The following is a 19,855-nucleotide window of genomic DNA, read 5'->3' as shown; positions in this document are numbered from 1 at the left end:
ATTATGGTGCTTTACACTACTACCGTAAGTTCTGAAGTACATGTCAACAATAAAAGGAGTACTTCTGCAACAATCTGTTATTTTACCCAAATGCAATAAGGTTCTCTGGATTTATACCTTGATATAAAACAGCCGCAGTGCCCCTTTAAAAACCAGAACACGCTGTACACAAATAGTAAACATTAGTAATACAATTCATAAAGTGACAGAACCTTTGCTTTTTTAAAAATTTGCACAAAAATAATTAGAAATATTGAGACTTCGGATTTTGTATGATATAGTAGTAGTATAGTACAGAGGGCGTTACTGTTGTGTTGCTTCTGTTTTGGCTATTTATTAGTGCTTTTATCTTGTGTTTTTTCCTTGTGGACTGACCTGAGATCTTTTGATGAATGGAAGTTTATAAATCTAATAAATAATAATAATGATATATGCAGTACATATCTTTTGTTTTAAATACTAAAATCAGATAATATCATAATCTAGAATAATGGAAAAAGTGTCTGCTAAGCTGTGTTGCCAGGTCACCTCCATTTTGTCCCCATGTTTCAATTTTCTGTATCTATCTTTCCTGTAACTACCTAGCTGCAAGATCTAGTAGTGACTAAGGCACTAAGCAAAGGTTGTGATTGTAAGACAGTTATATTAAAACATTTAGTAATCCTTTTATTGGCTGCCACACACCTGCCATTGTACAGAAATGGAAATCGCCATAGGACACCTGTAGCAGCACAACCAGAAGTCTTCATCTGCCTCACCTGCAATAAAACATATATCTCCCATACTGGTCTCTACAGCCACAGCAGGTGCTGTAACTCCCATTGCCTCCTGATACAGATGGGTGCCAGCAGCAACTTGAACCTTATGCTTTGGTATGAGTGCTTGAAATATTGCTGTTCTGGAAAACGTTACCCTCTGTGTTTGACCATTGCAAGGCATAGCTACGCCAGATACTTTTTATGCTGTCTAGGGCAATTTGGTTTTGTGCAAGAACTAACACTGCTTACAACTGTAACCTATACCATCTTCCAGTGTGATCTGAGTTAACTTTTATTTTGTCCCAGGATACAATATGCGATGTATACCATCCTTTGTCCCTATGATTCCCCCTCTTATTTGTGTAACGCTGTTTAAAAAGACTACTCTTCCTCTGGGTTAGGACATACTAAGATACACTAAAAATATTTGGAACATACAATCCAGTTAGGCAACTCTGTGCAAATGACTTTCTTGGCCATAGTGAGTTGGACTATGATGCTTTAGTAAAATATAAGGCTGGTTCACACAAGCAACATCAAATGACAAACTGCACGTAGGAATTATCATAAATGTAACACTTTAGATAAAGTTTTCATATCACCAAACAACACTTCAAACACAACACTTTTCTTGAGGCTAATCCACACATTTAGCTGCCATTCCTCAATGACTAATCATATGATGTACACACATGTGTGAAACAACCCATTATTTATAACCACCTTTATGCCTAAACACTTTGTAAACACATCCATCCATAATGCTAGCAAAAATCATTTGTGTCATGATGTGGCAACTGATAACATCATATATATGTAATTCCATAGGCCTAGATGTTGGTATGTCCTATTCTAAGCACAGGGAAAACATCACAAATAGGCAATGAAATAACCTTGATAGGTTTCTGCTCAGCTCCCCACACGTCCATACAGAGCGCTGATCCAAGCCATGCAGTCTGTCAGGCAGAATGAATTAAATGATTCACTACACACACACACACACACACACACACACACACACACACACCATTTGCTGATAAACTACTTGGTACATTCTGCCTCAAGCAAGTCAGACAAGATGGCTTCTTCCAACGACTGCCAGGATTCAGGAAGAAGGTTCAAAGCAGTCTATCAAAAAAGTGGCCAAAGCATTTTCTCTTAACCCACAGTGCATATTCTCAGAGCCAGCCCTACTATTAGGGGGAAATGAGACACCTGCCACAGGCAGCCAATGCTAGAGGCAGCAGTGCCCAAATAGTTCCTCCTGATCCCTCTTGGCTATTCCATCTGCTGGGGGATAATGCTGGGTCTCTCATGCGGACTGCCTTAATCCTTCAGAGCAAGGCAGGGGCTCCAAAGGTTTCCAATGCCAAAGGACTGAGAAATAAATGTGTCTTAATAATGGTGTTGTGTTCAACGTTGTGTGAGCAGAAGGTAGGCCGTGCAGTGGACCGCTGTTTTCCCCTCAGGCTTCTGCTTCCCCCTGTTCAGCTGAAATTTATTCAAGATGGCCACAATGACCTACTGAACATTGTGTTTTATGGGGTTGCAGTGGGGAGAAGGTTGTCTGAAATCAGACAGAGGAATAATTTTTTATTTTTTAAAAAATGTGAGTCCACAGTCCTAAATTTACTTGGATTTAAATGTTATTATAATCATTGTTACTTATAAGTCAACATGTTCAGTAGCAGGGAGTTAATAAAGTTAAATAAACTTCACTCTAGACATATGGGTCAATATGAGAGGCACAACTTCCCTTCTGAATGTACTTTGTCTCTTCATCTCTTTCCCATCCAAGCAAGTATTTTCTCCTCTGATACTTCCACTGCCCAGGCTCTTGCACATGGTACAACAAATCTTAGGATCAACGTATTATAGTATTATTCCTTTACTTCTAAATATAATAAGGATGTGAGCATCCCTGGAACTTTAAAGCCCCAAATATGAGCTGCTGAAAAAAACCATAAATCAGATCTGGTATAATTTGGATTTACATGGGAATATGTGGAACAATTGCCACATCTAATGCCATTATAGATTCCCCTCCAAAAATCAGCTAATGCTGTCATGCTCATAATATTCTGGTGAACAATAATGATTTATTTGTAGAAATTATGGCATAGAAGCTTGAAATGTTGAAGAGTGTTCTTCACATTCTGGATTTTTATCTTTTAGCTCTAGCTTTTATATATATTTCTATAAAAGTGCTCAAAGCTACAAAAAAGGCATTATTACATATGAAGAAATATGGGCTTTGTGAAGTCCTTTGAGATCACTAGATAAAAACCCCTTGTAAATTTAACCTTTTATGATGGTTTAGAGACACACTTATATAGTACTTTTTGTACTCTCATAAAGGTATTTCAAAGTTTACTCTTCAAGTAACTAGAAGGAAATCACATTTTTAAAAGAAGTAAACAGATTTCTTTTAAAATCTAGAGCTTTCAGTCTTTTGATCTGCTGAGTATTAATGTTACTGAGATTAAATATCTACATTCCTTTCAGAATGCATGTAACCTAAAAACCGTATCAATAGACATTGAACTAATAAACCACAACTGAGAAAAGGAAAGCATATAACTAAGGGAAACAATTAATGTGACTGAGAGCTTAATGCTTATTATTGTACCACTGCTCTATCATGACTCTACCATTTTGCTAATACAAAAATAAATGTCATATTTTAGAAGCAGACATAAGGAAGGCAATGTAGTAAAGAAATCTTGCTATGTGCTGAATATACCTATTTAGAGTGAAATGAGATACAAACCCTTCAATCTTCTGTCATAAAAAAGAGAAACAGAAGGTAGAAGCATTTGGTATTAGTAAAGATAAAGTAGCAACATGATTTGCAAAAAGTTTATGTACGAGTCTGTTTACAAAATGAACAGTACTATTAATTCCGATCCAGCCTCATATTTTGCCATTATCTCTCTGCCCTTCCAACCACCTATATGATCCAATATATTAAACACTAGGAATTCTTTTGTCATTTCCTCTTTTTGTTATATAACTCTGGTTTTTGTCTCATAGGCCCCAGTTCTTCAGTGCTTCACAGTGAGGCTTCATAAATGATTTTAGGCACTCATCTTTCTTTCTTTCTTTCTTTCTTTCTTTCTTTCTTTCTTTCTTTCTTTGTCATGCTGCCTCTGTGCCCTTTCTGCTTCACTATAGTCACCTTGCTTTGCTGCTTACTCATTTTCCCCCACCAATATTTTCAAATGGTATTTCATGCCAGCTAATCTGTATTAAATGCACATTATGAATTATTGTACATGTCTTCGATATGTTTTTCTTCTTCAAAAATTAGTTAAGTTCTACCGATTATACAGGGCTGCGGGTGGCGCTGTGGGTTAAACCACAGAGCCTAGGACTTGCCGATCAGAAGGTCGGCAGTTTGAATCCCCGCGATGGGGTGAGCTCCTGTTGCTAAGTCCCAGCTCCTGCCCACCTAGCAGTTCAAAAGCACGTCAAAGTGCAAGTAGATAAATAGGTACCACTCCGGCGGGAAGGTAAACGGCATTTCCGTGTGCTGCTCTGGTTCACCAGAAGCGGCTTAGTCCTGCTGGCCACATGACCCGGAAGCCATACGCCAGCTCCCTTGGCCAATAAAGCAAGATGAGCACTGCAACCCCAGAGTCGGTCATGACTGGACCTAATGGTCAGGGGTCCCTTTACCTTTACATTACCGATTATACAGCAAGGCTAATGTTATCTTGTGGATATTTGCAAGTGCGTAATGATGAGTACTTTATAAAAATACAATATAAAAAACACAAAATACCTAAGAAAAATAAGAGCAAAACCAAACCAATAATCTCCCCTCCCACAACACTTTTTAAAAAAGAGTATCAGATGTTGAAAAGTAATGTTTTCTCCTGGCATCTAAAGGTGTATAATGAAGGTGCCAGCTGAACCTCCCCGGGGAGAGCATTCACAAAGGGGGAGCCACTGCAGAAATGCCTATTGTCGTGTTGCCACCCTCTGGACGTCTTGTGGAGGAGGCATGCGAAGAAGGGTCTCAGACGATGAGCTCAGGGTCTGTGTAGGTTCATATGGAGAGAGGTAGTCCTTGAGGTATTGTGGTCCTGAGCCATGTTTAAGGCTTTATAGGTCAAAAGCAGCACTTTGAATTGGACTTAGAAACTATTTGGCTACCAGTGCAGTCAGGCCAGGATCAGTGAAAGGACCAGGGCAGAACCATCTTACCCTGGTGAGCAATATGGCTGCCAAATGCTGCTCCAGCACAAATTTCAGGATCGTCTTCACAGGCAGATCTACTTATAACATGTTACAGTAATGTAACCTAGAGGTTACCAGAGTATAGACAACAGTAGTTAGGCTGTGCCTGTACAGCTGGGGCACCAGCTGAAGCTGATGGAAGGCACTCTGTGCCACTGAAGCCACTTGAGTCTCAAGCAACAGCAAAGAATCCAGAAGTACCTGCATACCTGCCCAGTGAGCACACAGTGCCATCTAGCCTTATAATGTTTCTCCTGAGCCCCACAGCAGTTCTCCTCTGTTGGAGCTTTATATGTCCCAAGGCATGTCCTGGTCTTCTTAAACTAACCTGCTGCCTAAACTGTGGGGAAAACATCATCCTGTTGCCAGTGTTGAAGTAAGATTCAGCTGCCAGTTCAGGCAGCTTCTGTATGTGAAGTGGGAGAGCAGCACCATCTTGTCCCTCGCCTCAGACAACAAAATGTCTTAGGGCCGCTCTGTGCCATTCCCTATCCACGCTTTTGACATTTATTTAGATCCAGCAACTGAACTTAAGTGGAACACCGTTATAGTCAAGCCACTTCAGTAGTTCCTAATTCAATTTGTTAAATGCAATTAGCCATAAATAATTATAAATCAGCTACTAAACCTGTGCTATACTTCCGTAAGCCAAAAACAAAACTCAACAAAGAAATATTTTTAAATGACTGAGCAAAATGAACAGCTGCCATATGGCAAGGCATTTGCATTTCAGTTTATCTTTTTGTTCATAATAACACCATTTGAAATACATTTTGCTAAATATGGGGACTGAACTTGTAGAAGAAATCAATTATATTCTTAAGTCTAAATCTTCTCCTTTTCTGGCTATGCTCTAATGTATCACTGTACCTAAGAAATGCACCCTGGGGAAAATACTTCTCCAACTAAAAATCCATGAATAACATTATGCAAAAATTAATTTGTGATAAATGATTCAAAATCTTTACTTAGAATGGTTTTTATTCATATTTCTTGTGAAAATAACACCTCACCCGTAGAAAGGAGTCAAGGGATCCATTCTCCATGTATTCAACCACAATCATTACTGGTCTGCCTGCAAAGACAGCAAAGGAATGTGTTAGGATTATAGGTATATTAAGGGTTTGTTATAGTTCCAGCTGTTAGGAAAAGATTATTTGCATTAGTAAAATATGTTGCTCATTTCCCAGTCCTCCTCTGTAGCAAAAATGTATCTCATTGTTCTATTATTTCTGAGTAGTTTCTTGGTCATGTTGCTGGATTTACCAAAGGCATTATAATATTTTTGGTTTTTTATTTAAATGGCTAAAATCATAATCTATTATTTATAGCCCATGCTATTCTTGGTGGATACAACCCTGTGCACTCAAAACAGTGCTGAGGAGAGGGGGTGTTACTAAGCTATGAATACGACCCTTCTCCCTTAGACTAGAATATATAATTAACATTTGATGTTTGTGACAAGAACAACCAAGTCATTCTAGTACTAATTTACTTTCTGTATTTACTTGACAAGCCTTTTACTGTGTGTGTTCAGGAGTAAGCCATCACTCTAAAACTACCTAGAAGAAATAACGCAATTTGCATGCTAATCAGGGTTTTCCATCAGATGTTATTTAGATAATGCTAATAATACAAAGGCGTGAATAATATATGGAGAAATACTGTAATGAATCATCTTGCATGCAAGACAGGAAAGAATATAATAAAACAACAAACACATTTTGTGCGAATGCCTGTATTGGTTCCATTTGTAACAAATACCAGATAAAATGATAGAAGGAATAAAGAAACACAGGTACTTGAGAAGAACCTTGCCTACATCTTGCCTGTTATTATTTTTCATTCTTTCTCCTGCCAACATAGCATAATCAGATAGATAGCATAATCAGAACTGCACACAATAGTCATGATGCAACTCTCCTGAAGACTAACAAAATGGCTTTATAATACTTTCAGCAATTTCTGTCTGTTAAACTTTCTTTGGACAGAAATTCATGGATGAACAAATGGGCACCCAGTTGGAACTAGTGGACATTCATGCAATGAAACGGACAAATATAATTTAAGACATTGTGAATATGAAAGGACAGACTAGTTCAAACCACCTATCTGCAGTGCTGGATAGGGCAGCAGTATCCCTCCACTCAGCTTGTCCTCTGCCACCAGGGGAGCTCCACTGTTGGCAAGGAAGCTCTTCTAGTGAGTGCCCTATGTGCCAGCCCAAATAGCAGTAGCCAGCTGACAGGCCCCAAAACAGGGATTTTTGGTGGTGTGTGTGTGAGAGAGGGCAGAGCTGGGCTGGCACAAGCATTGCTGTATTCTGAAGCAGCCTTGTGGCACAGCAAAAGGACATTTTCCCACGTGCCCTCCCACCATTTTCTACCCTTGGTGAGGAGGAATATCTGTTTCAGTAACATTGGGTTTTGTCAGTGAAATAGTTGTGAGAACATCTTCAAGTGAACATTCTACTGTCTTTTAATTTAGAAATACAGTACAAGATATCGTATTATGCCAGCAAAATGGCTGCCTTTACAGCATGCAAAGCACACAGAGAGCCAAATATATTGCAGAGCTCCCTAAAGGGTTCATAGGGAAACATTCTGTTTACATTCCATGGTTACAGGACAAAGGCTGTTATCTAGAAAGGCTGGGTGGCAAGCATTGCTCCCATAAATAACAACAGATTACCCAACTGAACTCAATGGGAGCTGTGGACTTACATGGAAGATCAGCTGTCTATAAACGTATTATTATTGTGAACCATTATGATATTTTATAACAAATGAGACAAGAAAGTAAATAGACTACCATCAGGTAAACGGTTGAAGTGGTGTGAACCTGCTCCTGTTCATTGACCTTCACTCTAACCTGGAGAAAGATATACTGTATCTGTACTCCATTACGATTAGAATAAAGGGAGATAAATTCCCTGTTTACACAAAGACCATGTATAGACTTAAAGAGGTAGGGGGAAAATCAGGATCAGAGCAGAATATTTAGCCCCTGAGGTAAATATAAACCTCCATCACACATTGGAGGGGGGATAGGTTTGTACCCACTGTCTCCTCTGTCAATCAGCATGCAATCAGTGGGCAGTTTGAACTGAACTAACACTTTCTTTGTGCATTTGAGGACCCTGAAAAAGCAGGGATACAGCTGCAATCTACAGAATGAATGCCAGTGCAAATGAACATTTTTAACAATGGGCAGGATGACTGTAATAAAACTGCCTGAATAATTACCCCTGAGGGCCTTATAGAATAGCACACCCTGTGGTGGCACATCCAATATCCAAAAATGTAATGTGCCTATCTAAATTATTCATTTTCTTAAAAGAGCAAAGGATGAAAATACTGCTTCTCATAAATTGGTCAGTGCAAGTGCTAACAATACAACCTATTGGCCCTCTTATCACCTGGGCTTATGTGATTTCTATTGTGGGATTCAGAGAAAGTGAACAACTAGATAAGAGCGCCATGTGCAGATACTTGTCCTTTAATATATGCAATATAAACCATCTGTTTATAAAATAAACCAGGTTTTTATTTTATACTTTTAGGCTGTTGTTGGCATCCATTTGTCTTGAGAGACAATGGGGTACTCCTCTGCAGGTGAAGTCAAACTGCTGCATTAGCAGCACTAAAGTAACCTGCCCGGGGTGCAAGCCTGGACACTATATATGGAGGTCCTGGGCTGCGCAGCTGTAATCCTGAACGTAAGTACTAAGGAGTAAGCCCCTCAAATGTACTTCTGAATAAAGTTGCATAGGATTGTGCTGTACAAACACAATCCCGCCAAAGTCAACGTTTGGAAATCAAATTGATTTGAATCGGAGGAAGTGGGCGTCAGACACTTGAAGTTGCTTAACTCTAGTGGATTGTACCCTTAGTTATTTTAAAAGCAAGAATGATAGAACTATCAAGTGCCATTCAGAATCATGTAATTTTTTTAAATATAAGAGCTATTTTATTTTCAATTCATATAATATATGTATATTTAATTTAATTTCTATTTTTTATCACAGCAAAGGATTTTGACAGTGTGCAATTTAATTGAATGGTAGAATGATGAACGAGAATGGTGGCAAGATATTCAGAACACTTTTCCTGTCATTTTAAATACTGAAGCAAAGTCCATGCTAATGAATTTTTTTAAGTATCAGATTAATCTCCCCCAAATAATAATACATTCAGTGCACACTAATCTCTACAGATTTTGTTTATAATGAAATGCTGAAAAATATGCAAAAGAAATAGGCATAATAAATGCACATTATATACCCACCCCCACAAATACACAAATGTATACATACATACAGCAGAAAAACAGAAACTGGGGCTATAAAATGGTTCAGTTTAAAGAAAGAGAAATCTTTTTTTTTTTAACCAGATGGTCTGTGTCTTAAAATACCTGAATATAGATAGCTACCCCGTACTCAAGCTGAGAAGCTGAAGTTATGCTTCACCTTGTTCAAGCCAGGTGATCTATGGGATGGCTTTCCTGCCCTTAGACCTATGTCTGTTGAGAGTATCTGGCTGGGGGCAACAATTTGAAGGTGTTTTCAGCTGTGAAATATATGCAAACTATTTATGTATTTGTCTTAAGCCGAAGGCTTTTTCAGTGGTGGCCTCCTAATTATATAATATGGCTCTCATGCCTCTTCCTTTATTGCGTTTAACAGTACTCTTGATATGTTTACATTTTGATCTCTTTATGCATTTTGGTTAGCTGTTTTGTGTTACTGATGTTTACAGTTCATTTTAAAAATCTGTCAGTGTAGATTTTAAATTGTTGATTTATCATAGAATCATAGAGTTGGAAGGGACCCTGAGTATCATCTAGTCCAACCCCCCTCCAACGCAGGAATACCCCCTTACTGGGATCAAACCTGCAGCCTTGGCATTATCAGCAGCATGCTCTAACATACCCTCTAATATTCCACATGTTCTCCACATTGTTGGGCGGCTTCATGTATTAGTAATTCCTTGTTGGTGATATTAAGTGGCGAAGTCATTCATCCAAGCTACAAAGTTTCATGGCTAAAGTAGTCTTTTTAGGAATGAAAATACTTTCACTTTTTTCAGATTTTGCAGTCCAGGATTTAAATACATGTAGTCTCTCTCTCTCTCTCTCTCTCTCTCTCTCTCTCTGTGTGTGTGTGTGTGTGAGTGAGTGAGTGTGTGAGAGAGATTCTCTTTATCAGTCTCCAATATCTGTAGAGTGAGGACAGGCTGCATGTGAATATGCCCTTAATCTTGCTTTTACACCATACAGTTAATACTTTTTACAACTATTGTCACATCACAGGGACAATACGCACATACATACAACTAACAAGGCACATTTTAGCAAAGTAATAAATGTGCATAGACAAGTGTAGAGAATTTCAGTCGTGCACAAAAAAGGGTTTTAACTTTCACAGGCAAAGAAACCTAAAAAAGATAGGCAAATGTTTTGTTAGAAATAATACATATATACAGTCGTACCTCAGTTCTTGAACAGAATGCATTCCGGGAGCCCGTTCGACTTCTGGAACTATTTGAAAACCAAGACACTGCTTCCGATTGGCTGTAGGAGCATCCTGCAGCCAATCGGAAGCCACAGAAGCCGTGCCGGACGTTCGGCTTCCAAAAATCATTCGAAAACTGGAACACTTACTTCTGGTTTTTGATCTTTCGGGTGCTAAAACATTCCAAGGCGTTTGGCAACCAAGGTACGACTGTATCTTGAAACCTTTGAGAACACTATCCTTATCACTATGAGCCTCTTTAAATAACTAAATAAAACTAACCGCGAAACAAAAACGAACCTTTCTTTCCGTAAATGAAAAACCATACTCCAGCAGTGTATGGAGGATATTTATTTTTTGTCTACGCTGAAGTCTCAAGGTGAGAAATAATAAAACATTCAATGCAATATAAGCAATCGAACTTACAAATCACAACGAACCAACTGCTAGGTAGAAACAGCATTCCATAGGAATAGAAGGAAATATTTTTAATTTTGCAGTGTGCTATTCTACAGCTTTAACTGTAACTCCTCCTGAAATCTGGTGATGCAGTATAGAAATTCATTCAAAATAAATAATTAACACAGCAACCCACCCTCTCTCCCTCTTGTGCTGGGCTGCGGGGATTGGACTGAGCACAGGTGTCCTTTTGCCCAGCTATGCCAGCTTCCTGCTAGGCGCCGCTGACAAGAGTGAGAGAAGCAGCATTCCCCTCCGGTATGGAGCTCCCGCTTCTGCCTGCCAAATGCGCAGATGGGCAAAAGTGCTGTCAACAAGATGGCTACCAGTGACAGGCAGTGGAAGGACCCCAAACCAGGAGTTCCAGAGGTGAGAAGGAGCAGGGATGCAGTCTGTCTAGGATTTGTTGGATCTAAAGCTGGTCCTATTGCCGTTACATTGGGCCTGATCCAGACCTGAGCACTGCTTTTATCCTGTCATTTTCTGCCCCAGTCACTGTGTACAGCAGGGCTGCACATGGGGCAGTGGCCCCACAGCCTCCTAAAGCCATACCAGCTGATGGCAGAGGTGTGAATTGTTTCCTAATTGGGTTTTTTGAGGGGGGAGTTATGAGCAAGAATAATGTTATACAAACAAGTACACCAAGTTTTCTCATGTCATTGTATATTACAAAAATAGCATAATAAATGTGGAAAGTTATCTACAACATATGTTTCATTATTAGTGGTCAATGTATAAGTTCTTGGTTTATGAGTTTGTTTAAACAATTAGGAAGAAGAAGAAAAAAGGGGAAAAGGAAAAAAAGAGGGGAGAGGGGAGGGGGGAGGGGCAACTGACTGGGGTAATTATAAATAAACAAGTAACTAGGCTAGAGTGACAACAAAACAATACAATAGCAACAATGGTTATCTGTACCGCAGCATCTTAGTACATTGAAGAAATGGGTAAATTTCCCTCACGCTGAACTGGTCACTGAAAGTCACCCAGTGGCTTGATTTGCACATCACAGCCCTAGTTAAGAACAAACTGGTTTACTGCAAACATGCAGGGTGCTGGTGCAACTGTTGAAACAGTCTTGCTCCACTCTTCCCCCAGTTTTTCTGCTCCAGTACCAAAGATGAAAGAAGCTAGAGCCTGGCTTGTTGTAATGTATGAACAGCTCGTTATTTGTTTGGAAACACAGTAGGCATTCGAAAGAAAGTAGATATTCTCTTTAGGCTTTGCACAGCTATGTGAATACATTTATGTTACCTTCATGCTCAGAAATAAAAAAAATTGTCTAGTCTATATTTTCAGAGTCATTTTAAGCAGAAACAGGCATTTGACTCATCTGTTCCATACTTTACACTGATGTTTGCTGAATTATATACATTACTCAAGTATGAGTGTTGAACATTTATAGCAAACAAGGATTTTGATATGTAACTGACCAAAAATTTAGAGAAACAGGAAAATGACTATTGTGGAGTACAACTATAACAGCTGCAGAGCTTTCACCATTACTGAATGTTTCTGACTGAATGTTTCTCTGTTCTATCTATCTGTATGCTTACTATGGAAAACACAGTCTCTAGCTTTCTGCTCTTTGCATCTGTTGTCTATGGGACTTACTCTGATGAATTATCCTGGGCAGGAAACAGACCCAACACTTAATCCACTTCAAGATGTCACAAGCCCACCAATTTCACAACATAAACCATGATCTTTTCTCCCTTGGTTCTGTTTTAAGTGCAGCCATTAGCCATACCTCTTTACTGTGTATCACAAAATCCATTCTACCCTCTTTCCTTCTCTTCTGTCATTCTCTACTTGAATGTTGTTAAGGAGGAAATTTAGTAGCCCTTCCTTTGGTATTATTTTATTTTATTTCATTTTATTTCTGCAATATAAGATGTTAAAGGTAAAGGTAAAGGTACCCCTGCCCATACGGGCCAGTCTTGACAGACTCTGGGGTTGTGCGCCCATCTCACTTAAGAGGCCAGGGGCCAGCGCTGTCCGGAGACACTTCCGGGTCACGTGGCCAGCGTGACATCGCTGCTCTGGCGAGCCAGAGCCGCACACGGAAACGCCGTTTACCTTCCCGCTGGTAAGCGGTCCCTATTTATCTACTTGCACCCGGAGGTGCTTTCGAACTGCTAGGTTGGCAGGCGCTGGGACCGAGCAGCGGGAGCGCACCCCGCCGCAGGGATTCGAACCGCCGACCTTTCGATCGGCAAGTCCTAGGCGCTGAGGCTTTAACCCACAGCGCCACCTGCGTCCCTTATAAGATATTACCTCTCTGTAAAAGTGATTAAGGCACATTTTCAAAATGGACACATAATAAAAATATGCAGTATGTATATGCCTTTATTGCTTTGTTTCACTCCAAATAAATGCTCCCAACTAATACAGCTATGAAGTCAATTCTGCACAAGCAGAGTGTCCCTCCCCCAAAAAACAGGAAAATATGAAAGTTTCTTTTACCAAGATATAATTAAAACAAGATTATTGAACCTTAAAAGTGCTACATCGGAACATATTTCAACACATGCCCAGGATGCACATTGTTTGAAACAGATATGATGCCAAAAGTCATTCCCTGACCTCTGAGACTGTGGTTCAGGGTCACAGAGAGACCCTAACATAATGGATGCAACCACATGCTTGAAAAGTTAAAGTGGGAAGGAGATCAGACACCATGAGAAGTAAGCTCTTCATGGCATCTCCATGACAAGGATAATATGTGCCCCAGTTCTTTATTAGATACTGAGACATGTACCCCATGTTTCAATTGTTTCCATGCTACTGAAAGAAAATAAAAGGGAACTCTTTGACCAGTGATATTGCAGATATTGCAGATATTTCAACCCCTAATTAAATCTGGCTAAGCATGGCTTCAGTTAGTCATTCCAGTAGCCCCAGAAAACATAAAGCAGGAAAGAGTATATTTCAGGTTACTTTCTGCTAGTGTGACCACACCTGAGCACACGTGCACAGTAACAATGTCATGTTAATTTTTGTCACAGGCTCTGGAGTGCTTTAAACCATGTAAACCATGGGTAGGCAAACTAAAGTCCGGGGGCCAAATCCAGCCCAATCACCTTCTAAATCCGGCCCGTGGACGGTCTGGGAATCAGTGTGTTTTTACATGAGTAGAATGTGTCCTTTTATTTAAAATGCATCTCTGGGTTATTTGTGGGGCATAGGAATTTGTTCATTCCCCCCCCAATATAGTCTGCCCCACCACAATGTCTGAGGGACAGTGGATTGGCCCCCTGCTGAAAAAGTTTGCTGACTCCTGACGTAAACAGTGAAAACAGGTTGTCAGCAGTATCAGAACTGACAGTGCCTGCCACCTTTTTAGAGAAAGCGTGCTGTGGTTCTCAACCACCTCATTCAGCAAGAGGCGTCAGGTGACAATGTTTCTTTTTCCTTTCAGTACCCATCTGCCCACCTGGGCACAGTTTTGATGAGCAACCCAGGTATGCAGACCAATGGTTGTGCATGGATTACTTTTGTAGACTCAGCATGGCTGTCTTTACTTTAAAATGGTCTTTACTACAGTTACAAAGGAAGGAACTAAAATCTGGATTGCCCCCCTCCGTCATGTACATTTATTATTAAAATATACAATGCTGTATTCTGCATTTTTATTATATAAATATGACCAAGGGGAATGAATTAATGATGTTTTTGTTTTTTTAAAAATACATATTTGGGTATTTTAAAGTGAGGATAAACAGATTTGATGAAGAAAACCTTATCCAGGCTAAAAAAAAATTATACTAGAATATTGCAAATTGTACTTGAATTTCAGAATGAATAATTGCTCCCTTATGGTAGTTACGGAATATTTTTTCCAGGAAGTATTTGTTAATTCAATCTATTCTTAATTGTCAGTTTATACAGCATAAGAATAATCCATTTATGTTGTGGAAGAGTAATGACCTCTCAGGTGCATATGGAAATTTCCTTTTAATACTATTCTGGTTGAAAGTAAAGAAAGTAAAGCAATACTTTCATGCATAGAAATTAATATGTAATGATTTGAAGTGCTCTGACTATATTTTGTTTTACTCTGGTGTAGGCTGCACACCAGAGGGTTGTATAAAGTTGTACAAAGTATTTTAATACTATAGCAGATTCCAAACAAATTTCACACGGCTATTTTGAACAATACGAAAATCATTGGTATGTTGTATACACATTGTGATTGCACAATGCTAAATTATATCCAAGTGTTTATCTAAATTACTAGCTGCTATCCCCTTTTACCGTTTCAGATTCACTGTTGTTTTGACGTTATCTTTAGTTTTGTCATACTTATTTGGGCTCTACTGCATTTCTGATGAATTATAAACTTTGCTCACTGTGACATAAACTTCTCCAGTGCATACCCCACAACTGTCCTGATTTTAAGCAGGACATCTCGGAATCACAGAATGTCCCTTTTTTTGTCTGGCGCTCTGGTGCGAGTCCTCAAGCCAGAGTGCCAGACCAAAAGATGCGCCCTCCAGCACACGTCAACAGGGTTGCGCCAGAGTGCTGGACTGGAAGGCACTCTGGCATGACAATCCTGACACCCCAATTTTGGGGACAAAAATGTTGGAGGGTATGCCATTGCTATTTGTTTGATCTGTAACAAGAGTGAAATAGCAAGTATCTATTTAGCAAAATATGTATCATGTAACATAAATGCACTGTATTCCTCATTTTGGTCCCAAGAACCAAAGCTTCCTATCCAGTGCTTGAATGTTCACATGGAATACCTACCAGAAGAAATCCTGGGGGGCAAAGATCCTCCCCCTGACAGAGGATGTGGGGCTGGAATGTTATTTAAAAATCCTTCCCTCAGGAATCTTGGGCAAAGAGACTGCACCCCAATGGTCGGGAAGGATCCTTATAAAAGATAAAAATTGTCATTAATTATACAGACAGTTATTTTAATTGCTGAACAGAAGGTGTTGGTTGCAAAGAGAGAAAAAAATCCCATGACAATATTGTTAAATATTAATTTGTAACCAGTTTGTGGTTGAACAAAAAGCTGGTATGCTTCCGTATCCAAATCAGCTGATGCCAGGCATAGAAAGGTTATTCAAGGGATGCCTTCACAATGAAACTTACTTCTGAGTATGGGATTGCTCTAAAACTTTTCTGATAATGAAAGGACAGACATTTTAAATGAAGAAAATGTAAAATTTGTAATGATGATGATGATGTCAAAGAGAAAAACAACTACCAGACTTTTAGAAGACATCTGAAGGCAGCTCTGTTTAGGGAAGCTTTTATTGTTTAACAGAGTATTGTATTTTAATATTTTGTTGGAAGCCACCCAGAGTGGCTGGGGAAACCCAGCTAGATGGGCGGGGTATAAATAAATTATTATTATTATTATTATTATTATTATTACTACTACTACTACTACTACTACTACTACTACTACCCCGGCCATCTGAGTGCGTTGTCCCAGCCCCTCGGACTGGCTTCAAACAAATATAAAAGTACTGAGGTTACCAACACCAGGACTATTATCACTAAAGTATAATTTGGCTCTTAATGTCAGTGCTTTGGGTTTTTATGAGAAAGCACATGGGTACCGGGGAGGAGGGCAGACAATAATATTTGTACTATAAATCCACTGATAATATACTATAAATATATCCATACTATAAATCCATTAAAATGTTAACAGATACATTGTGTTATTTCTCTTTTCATTAAATCCCATCAAGGCAGACTCTTCATGGCTTTTGCAACTGTGGAAAGGTTGTGTATGAAGCCTGAGTTGGAACAATGATTGAATGAATTTCAAATTTCAGTGAATAGAAATATTAACTTTTGTGAACAAAGTATCATGCAGTTCAAACCCTACTAAAAATTCAGCAGAAGCCCTATGTACAGTATCAGCCTTCTGTTTTTCAAATAAATTGAGATATATACTTAAAATTACTACACAAAACTACTTTAGGAAGTACTTGTTTCAGATGTGTATGTTCAGCTGGCATATACTTGAGTTTCTATCAGGGTGTGGGATGAGGAGAGAAAGACTACAAGTATGAAGAAGTGCCTTGCCAGGAAGTTTAATAATATGTTTTGCTAACTCTGCCTCACACTTCCATTATTTTTAGAACGAACTGCATGCTTGCTCCTCAGAGACAGACAACACCTGCCTCTCATTATAATCAGAAAATAAACAGGTTCCTTAATCTTCATGGGATGTAATTTTGTAGTGATTAACAGAAATGCAGAAAAACCCCAGAAAGAAAATTCAGATAAAACATAGTTCATTTATATCTTTTTAAGTTTACTTAGATACAACAACAAAAAGTAATGTTGGTGCTATGCAAACTTAGAAAGATATAAATAAATAAAATAAATCACCCACTCACTGATTTTCATTGCCAAAGCCTCATTATCCTTTGCGTAATATATGCTTCACTTCTAGCTTTCAGTGTGAGACATAAACAGTATATATTTGAACAAACAAAGCGTGCTGGACTTTTATTGTATATCTCAAAGAACATCAGGCCCAGACTACCCACTACATAAACCCACTTAGCAAGAACTTGCTACTACTGAGATGAGGAAAAGTAAGGATCAGAATCAGGGGCACTTTTCCCCACTCTAATCACCCCACCCACCCCCAGCAATGGAGTTTGAAAAGCTCAATTTCCTAGAAGGGATGACTTAAAGTGGAAAAACAGTAATTCAAGAAAGGGTTAAATGCTGTATTCCCCACTGCTGCTTCTACACTACAAATGTATGACACTTATCTAAACCAGCCACTGGACTACTGCTATACACATTTCCACTTAACATACTGCTTGTAGCGCTGTAAATTACCATTTACATATACATTTGAGAGTCTATAACAAAACCAATGATGTTGTTTTAGTAAGAAATCAATTAAACACAAAGGGTTAAGTAATGTTCACCTAACTGAGCCAAGCTTTAAATACTTGTGGAATTTTTCTTAGGAAGCCTTTGCAAGACTGAGGTTATGAACTGCACATTAAGCTAACTTAGATGGGGGAAGCTCTAAAATTCCAATTGATCCATTTTTGAAAAATATTTGGGGTCAGAAGCTCTCTGGTGTACCAGGAAAGTGGAACTGAGGATAGGCTTCCTTGGTAGGCCCTGCCAGGCACTGGGGTCACAGAAGCCGCACAAAGATGCTGCTTGCTCACACTGGGCCCTTTGATTATCCAATTCGGTCCTTGGGAGGGTCTACGCTCATGTTTTTAACGTTAAGTACGGGTTAAGGAAGGGTTGTGGTTAACAAAGAGGCACAAATGGCGCATTGCTTTTAATGTTTGTAATGCGTTGTTAAAATGTGACACCAGAGGGTGTTGCAGAGCAACCAGTAACGTTTTGGTGGAAATAAACCCAACAACAAGGTAAGAAAAACAATTTAAATTACAAGTATGCCCTGTGGCATTTAAAAATGATATATCTAATATCTTTCTAATAACGTTAAACAGCCCTTGTCTGCTTTTGTACTATTGCACAGCCTTACAATTTGGAGAGATCCTTTTTGTTCTTACCACCATGAAGAATTTGGTGTCCTCATCAAACATGATCACTTCACTGCTAACACCAAACTCCATGTATGAACAAGTTACAAAGCACTGGTACCAACAGTGATCCTTTGGGGAACCCACTTCTTGTATCCCTTCAGTGTGAGAACTAGCCATTTATTCCTACTTTCTGCTATCTGTTTTTTTTTTAACCAGTTAATGATCCAGAAGAGAACCTGTCCTCTTATCCCATGACACCTAAGCTTATTCAGATAATCTCAAACAGACAGACGGAGAAAGGAAGGAAGGAAGGAAGGAAGAGAGAGAGAGAGAGAGAGAGAGAGAGAGAGAGAGGGGTATCTGGTGAGTGACTTTATTAAATAATCTACATAATTGCTGCTTTTTCTGTAGTAATAAATGCTGCTAAAGGTGTATAATGAAGGTGCCATCCAAACCTCCATGGAGAGAGCATTACACAAATGGGGAGCCACTGCAGAGAAGGCCCCGTTCTTCTGTTGTCATCCTGTAGGCCTCTCATGGAGAAGGCGCACAAAAGAGGGCCTCAGAGGATGATCTCAGGGTCTGCGTAGGTTCATATGGACAGAGACAGTCCTTGAGGTATTGTGGTCTTGAGCCATTTAAGGCACTGTTCAAGTGTGAAAAGTGTGCCATCAGTTACGTGTAGATCTTGCTGATTTTCTTGCCCGTAACAGTAAGCAGGCTACTATTTTAGATTTCAGTAGAGTGGGGATTGAAGGTTTCATTCGCTCTTTGTGTAAAACCCATGTACACGACAAGAATGTAATGAACAAAAATATGACAAGCATGATGATATATGGCTAAACAGATCCCCATGAGAGTAAATCACAGGATTATTGCCAAAAGGAGTAGTAAAGCATGACCACCATTTCCAAATGATGTTTGCAGGGACGTTTTAAGCAACAAACAAGAAGATTTTGGGGGGGATTTGGGTATGCCCCTGACTTGCCTATCTAATCTGAGACTGAGAAAGAGGACCTATTTTCCATCTACAGCACTAACCTTTCACATATTGTTTGTCCTATGAAAAACGCAGGCTGGTATTGCAATAGTACCTTGGGTTACAAACTTAATTCGTTCCGGAGGTCCGCTCTTAACCCAAAACCGTTCTTAACATGAGGCGCACTTTTGCTAATGGGGCCTTCTGCTGCCGCTGCGCTGCTGGTTCACGATTTCCGTTCTCATCCTGGGGCAAAGTTCACAACCCAGAGTTCTGGGTTAGCGGAGTTTGTAACCTGAAGCATTTATAACCTGAAGCGTTTGTAACCAGAGGTACTACTGTACTTTTCTTGCCTCAAGTATGACTAAACTACTGCAGTTGACCAAACCTCAGCAAATGAGGTTCAGTT

At 39.3% G+C, this 19,855-nt stretch overlaps 1 protein-coding gene and 1 long non-coding RNA gene across 5 annotated transcripts in view; one reads left to right on the top strand and one right to left on the bottom strand.

Moving 5' to 3' along the window:
• The window catches only part of EPHA6 (EPH receptor A6), a 347,761-nt gene that overhangs the window by 49,804 nt on the left and 278,102 nt on the right, over positions 1-19,855 (bottom strand). For 3 of the 4 annotated variants that reach the window (XM_079974767.1, XM_079974768.1, XM_079974770.1), the window contains 2 exons: positions 15,724-15,849; positions 6,014-6,075 (listed from right to left, as the gene is read on the bottom strand). In XM_079974767.1, the coding sequence (XP_079830893.1) occupies positions 6,014-6,075; positions 15,724-15,849 (188 nt within the window). The remainder of the gene's footprint in view (positions 1-6,013; positions 6,076-15,723; positions 15,850-19,855) is intronic. The other variant, XM_079974769.1, reaches the window with a different exon arrangement.
• Positions 11,194-18,783, top strand: LOC307215546. Its single transcript, XR_013838566.1, has 2 exons — positions 11,194-11,340; positions 18,684-18,783. It is a non-coding gene; the product is annotated as an uncharacterized lncRNA (long non-coding RNA).

The sequence above is a fragment of the Podarcis cretensis genome, assembly GCF_951804945.1.
Source record: "Podarcis cretensis genome assembly, chromosome: 4".
NCBI classification, from domain to species: domain Eukaryota; kingdom Metazoa; phylum Chordata; class Lepidosauria; order Squamata; family Lacertidae; genus Podarcis; species Podarcis cretensis.
Note: the sequence above shows the minus strand (reverse complement) of the source record. Positions and strands in the feature narration are given on the sequence as shown.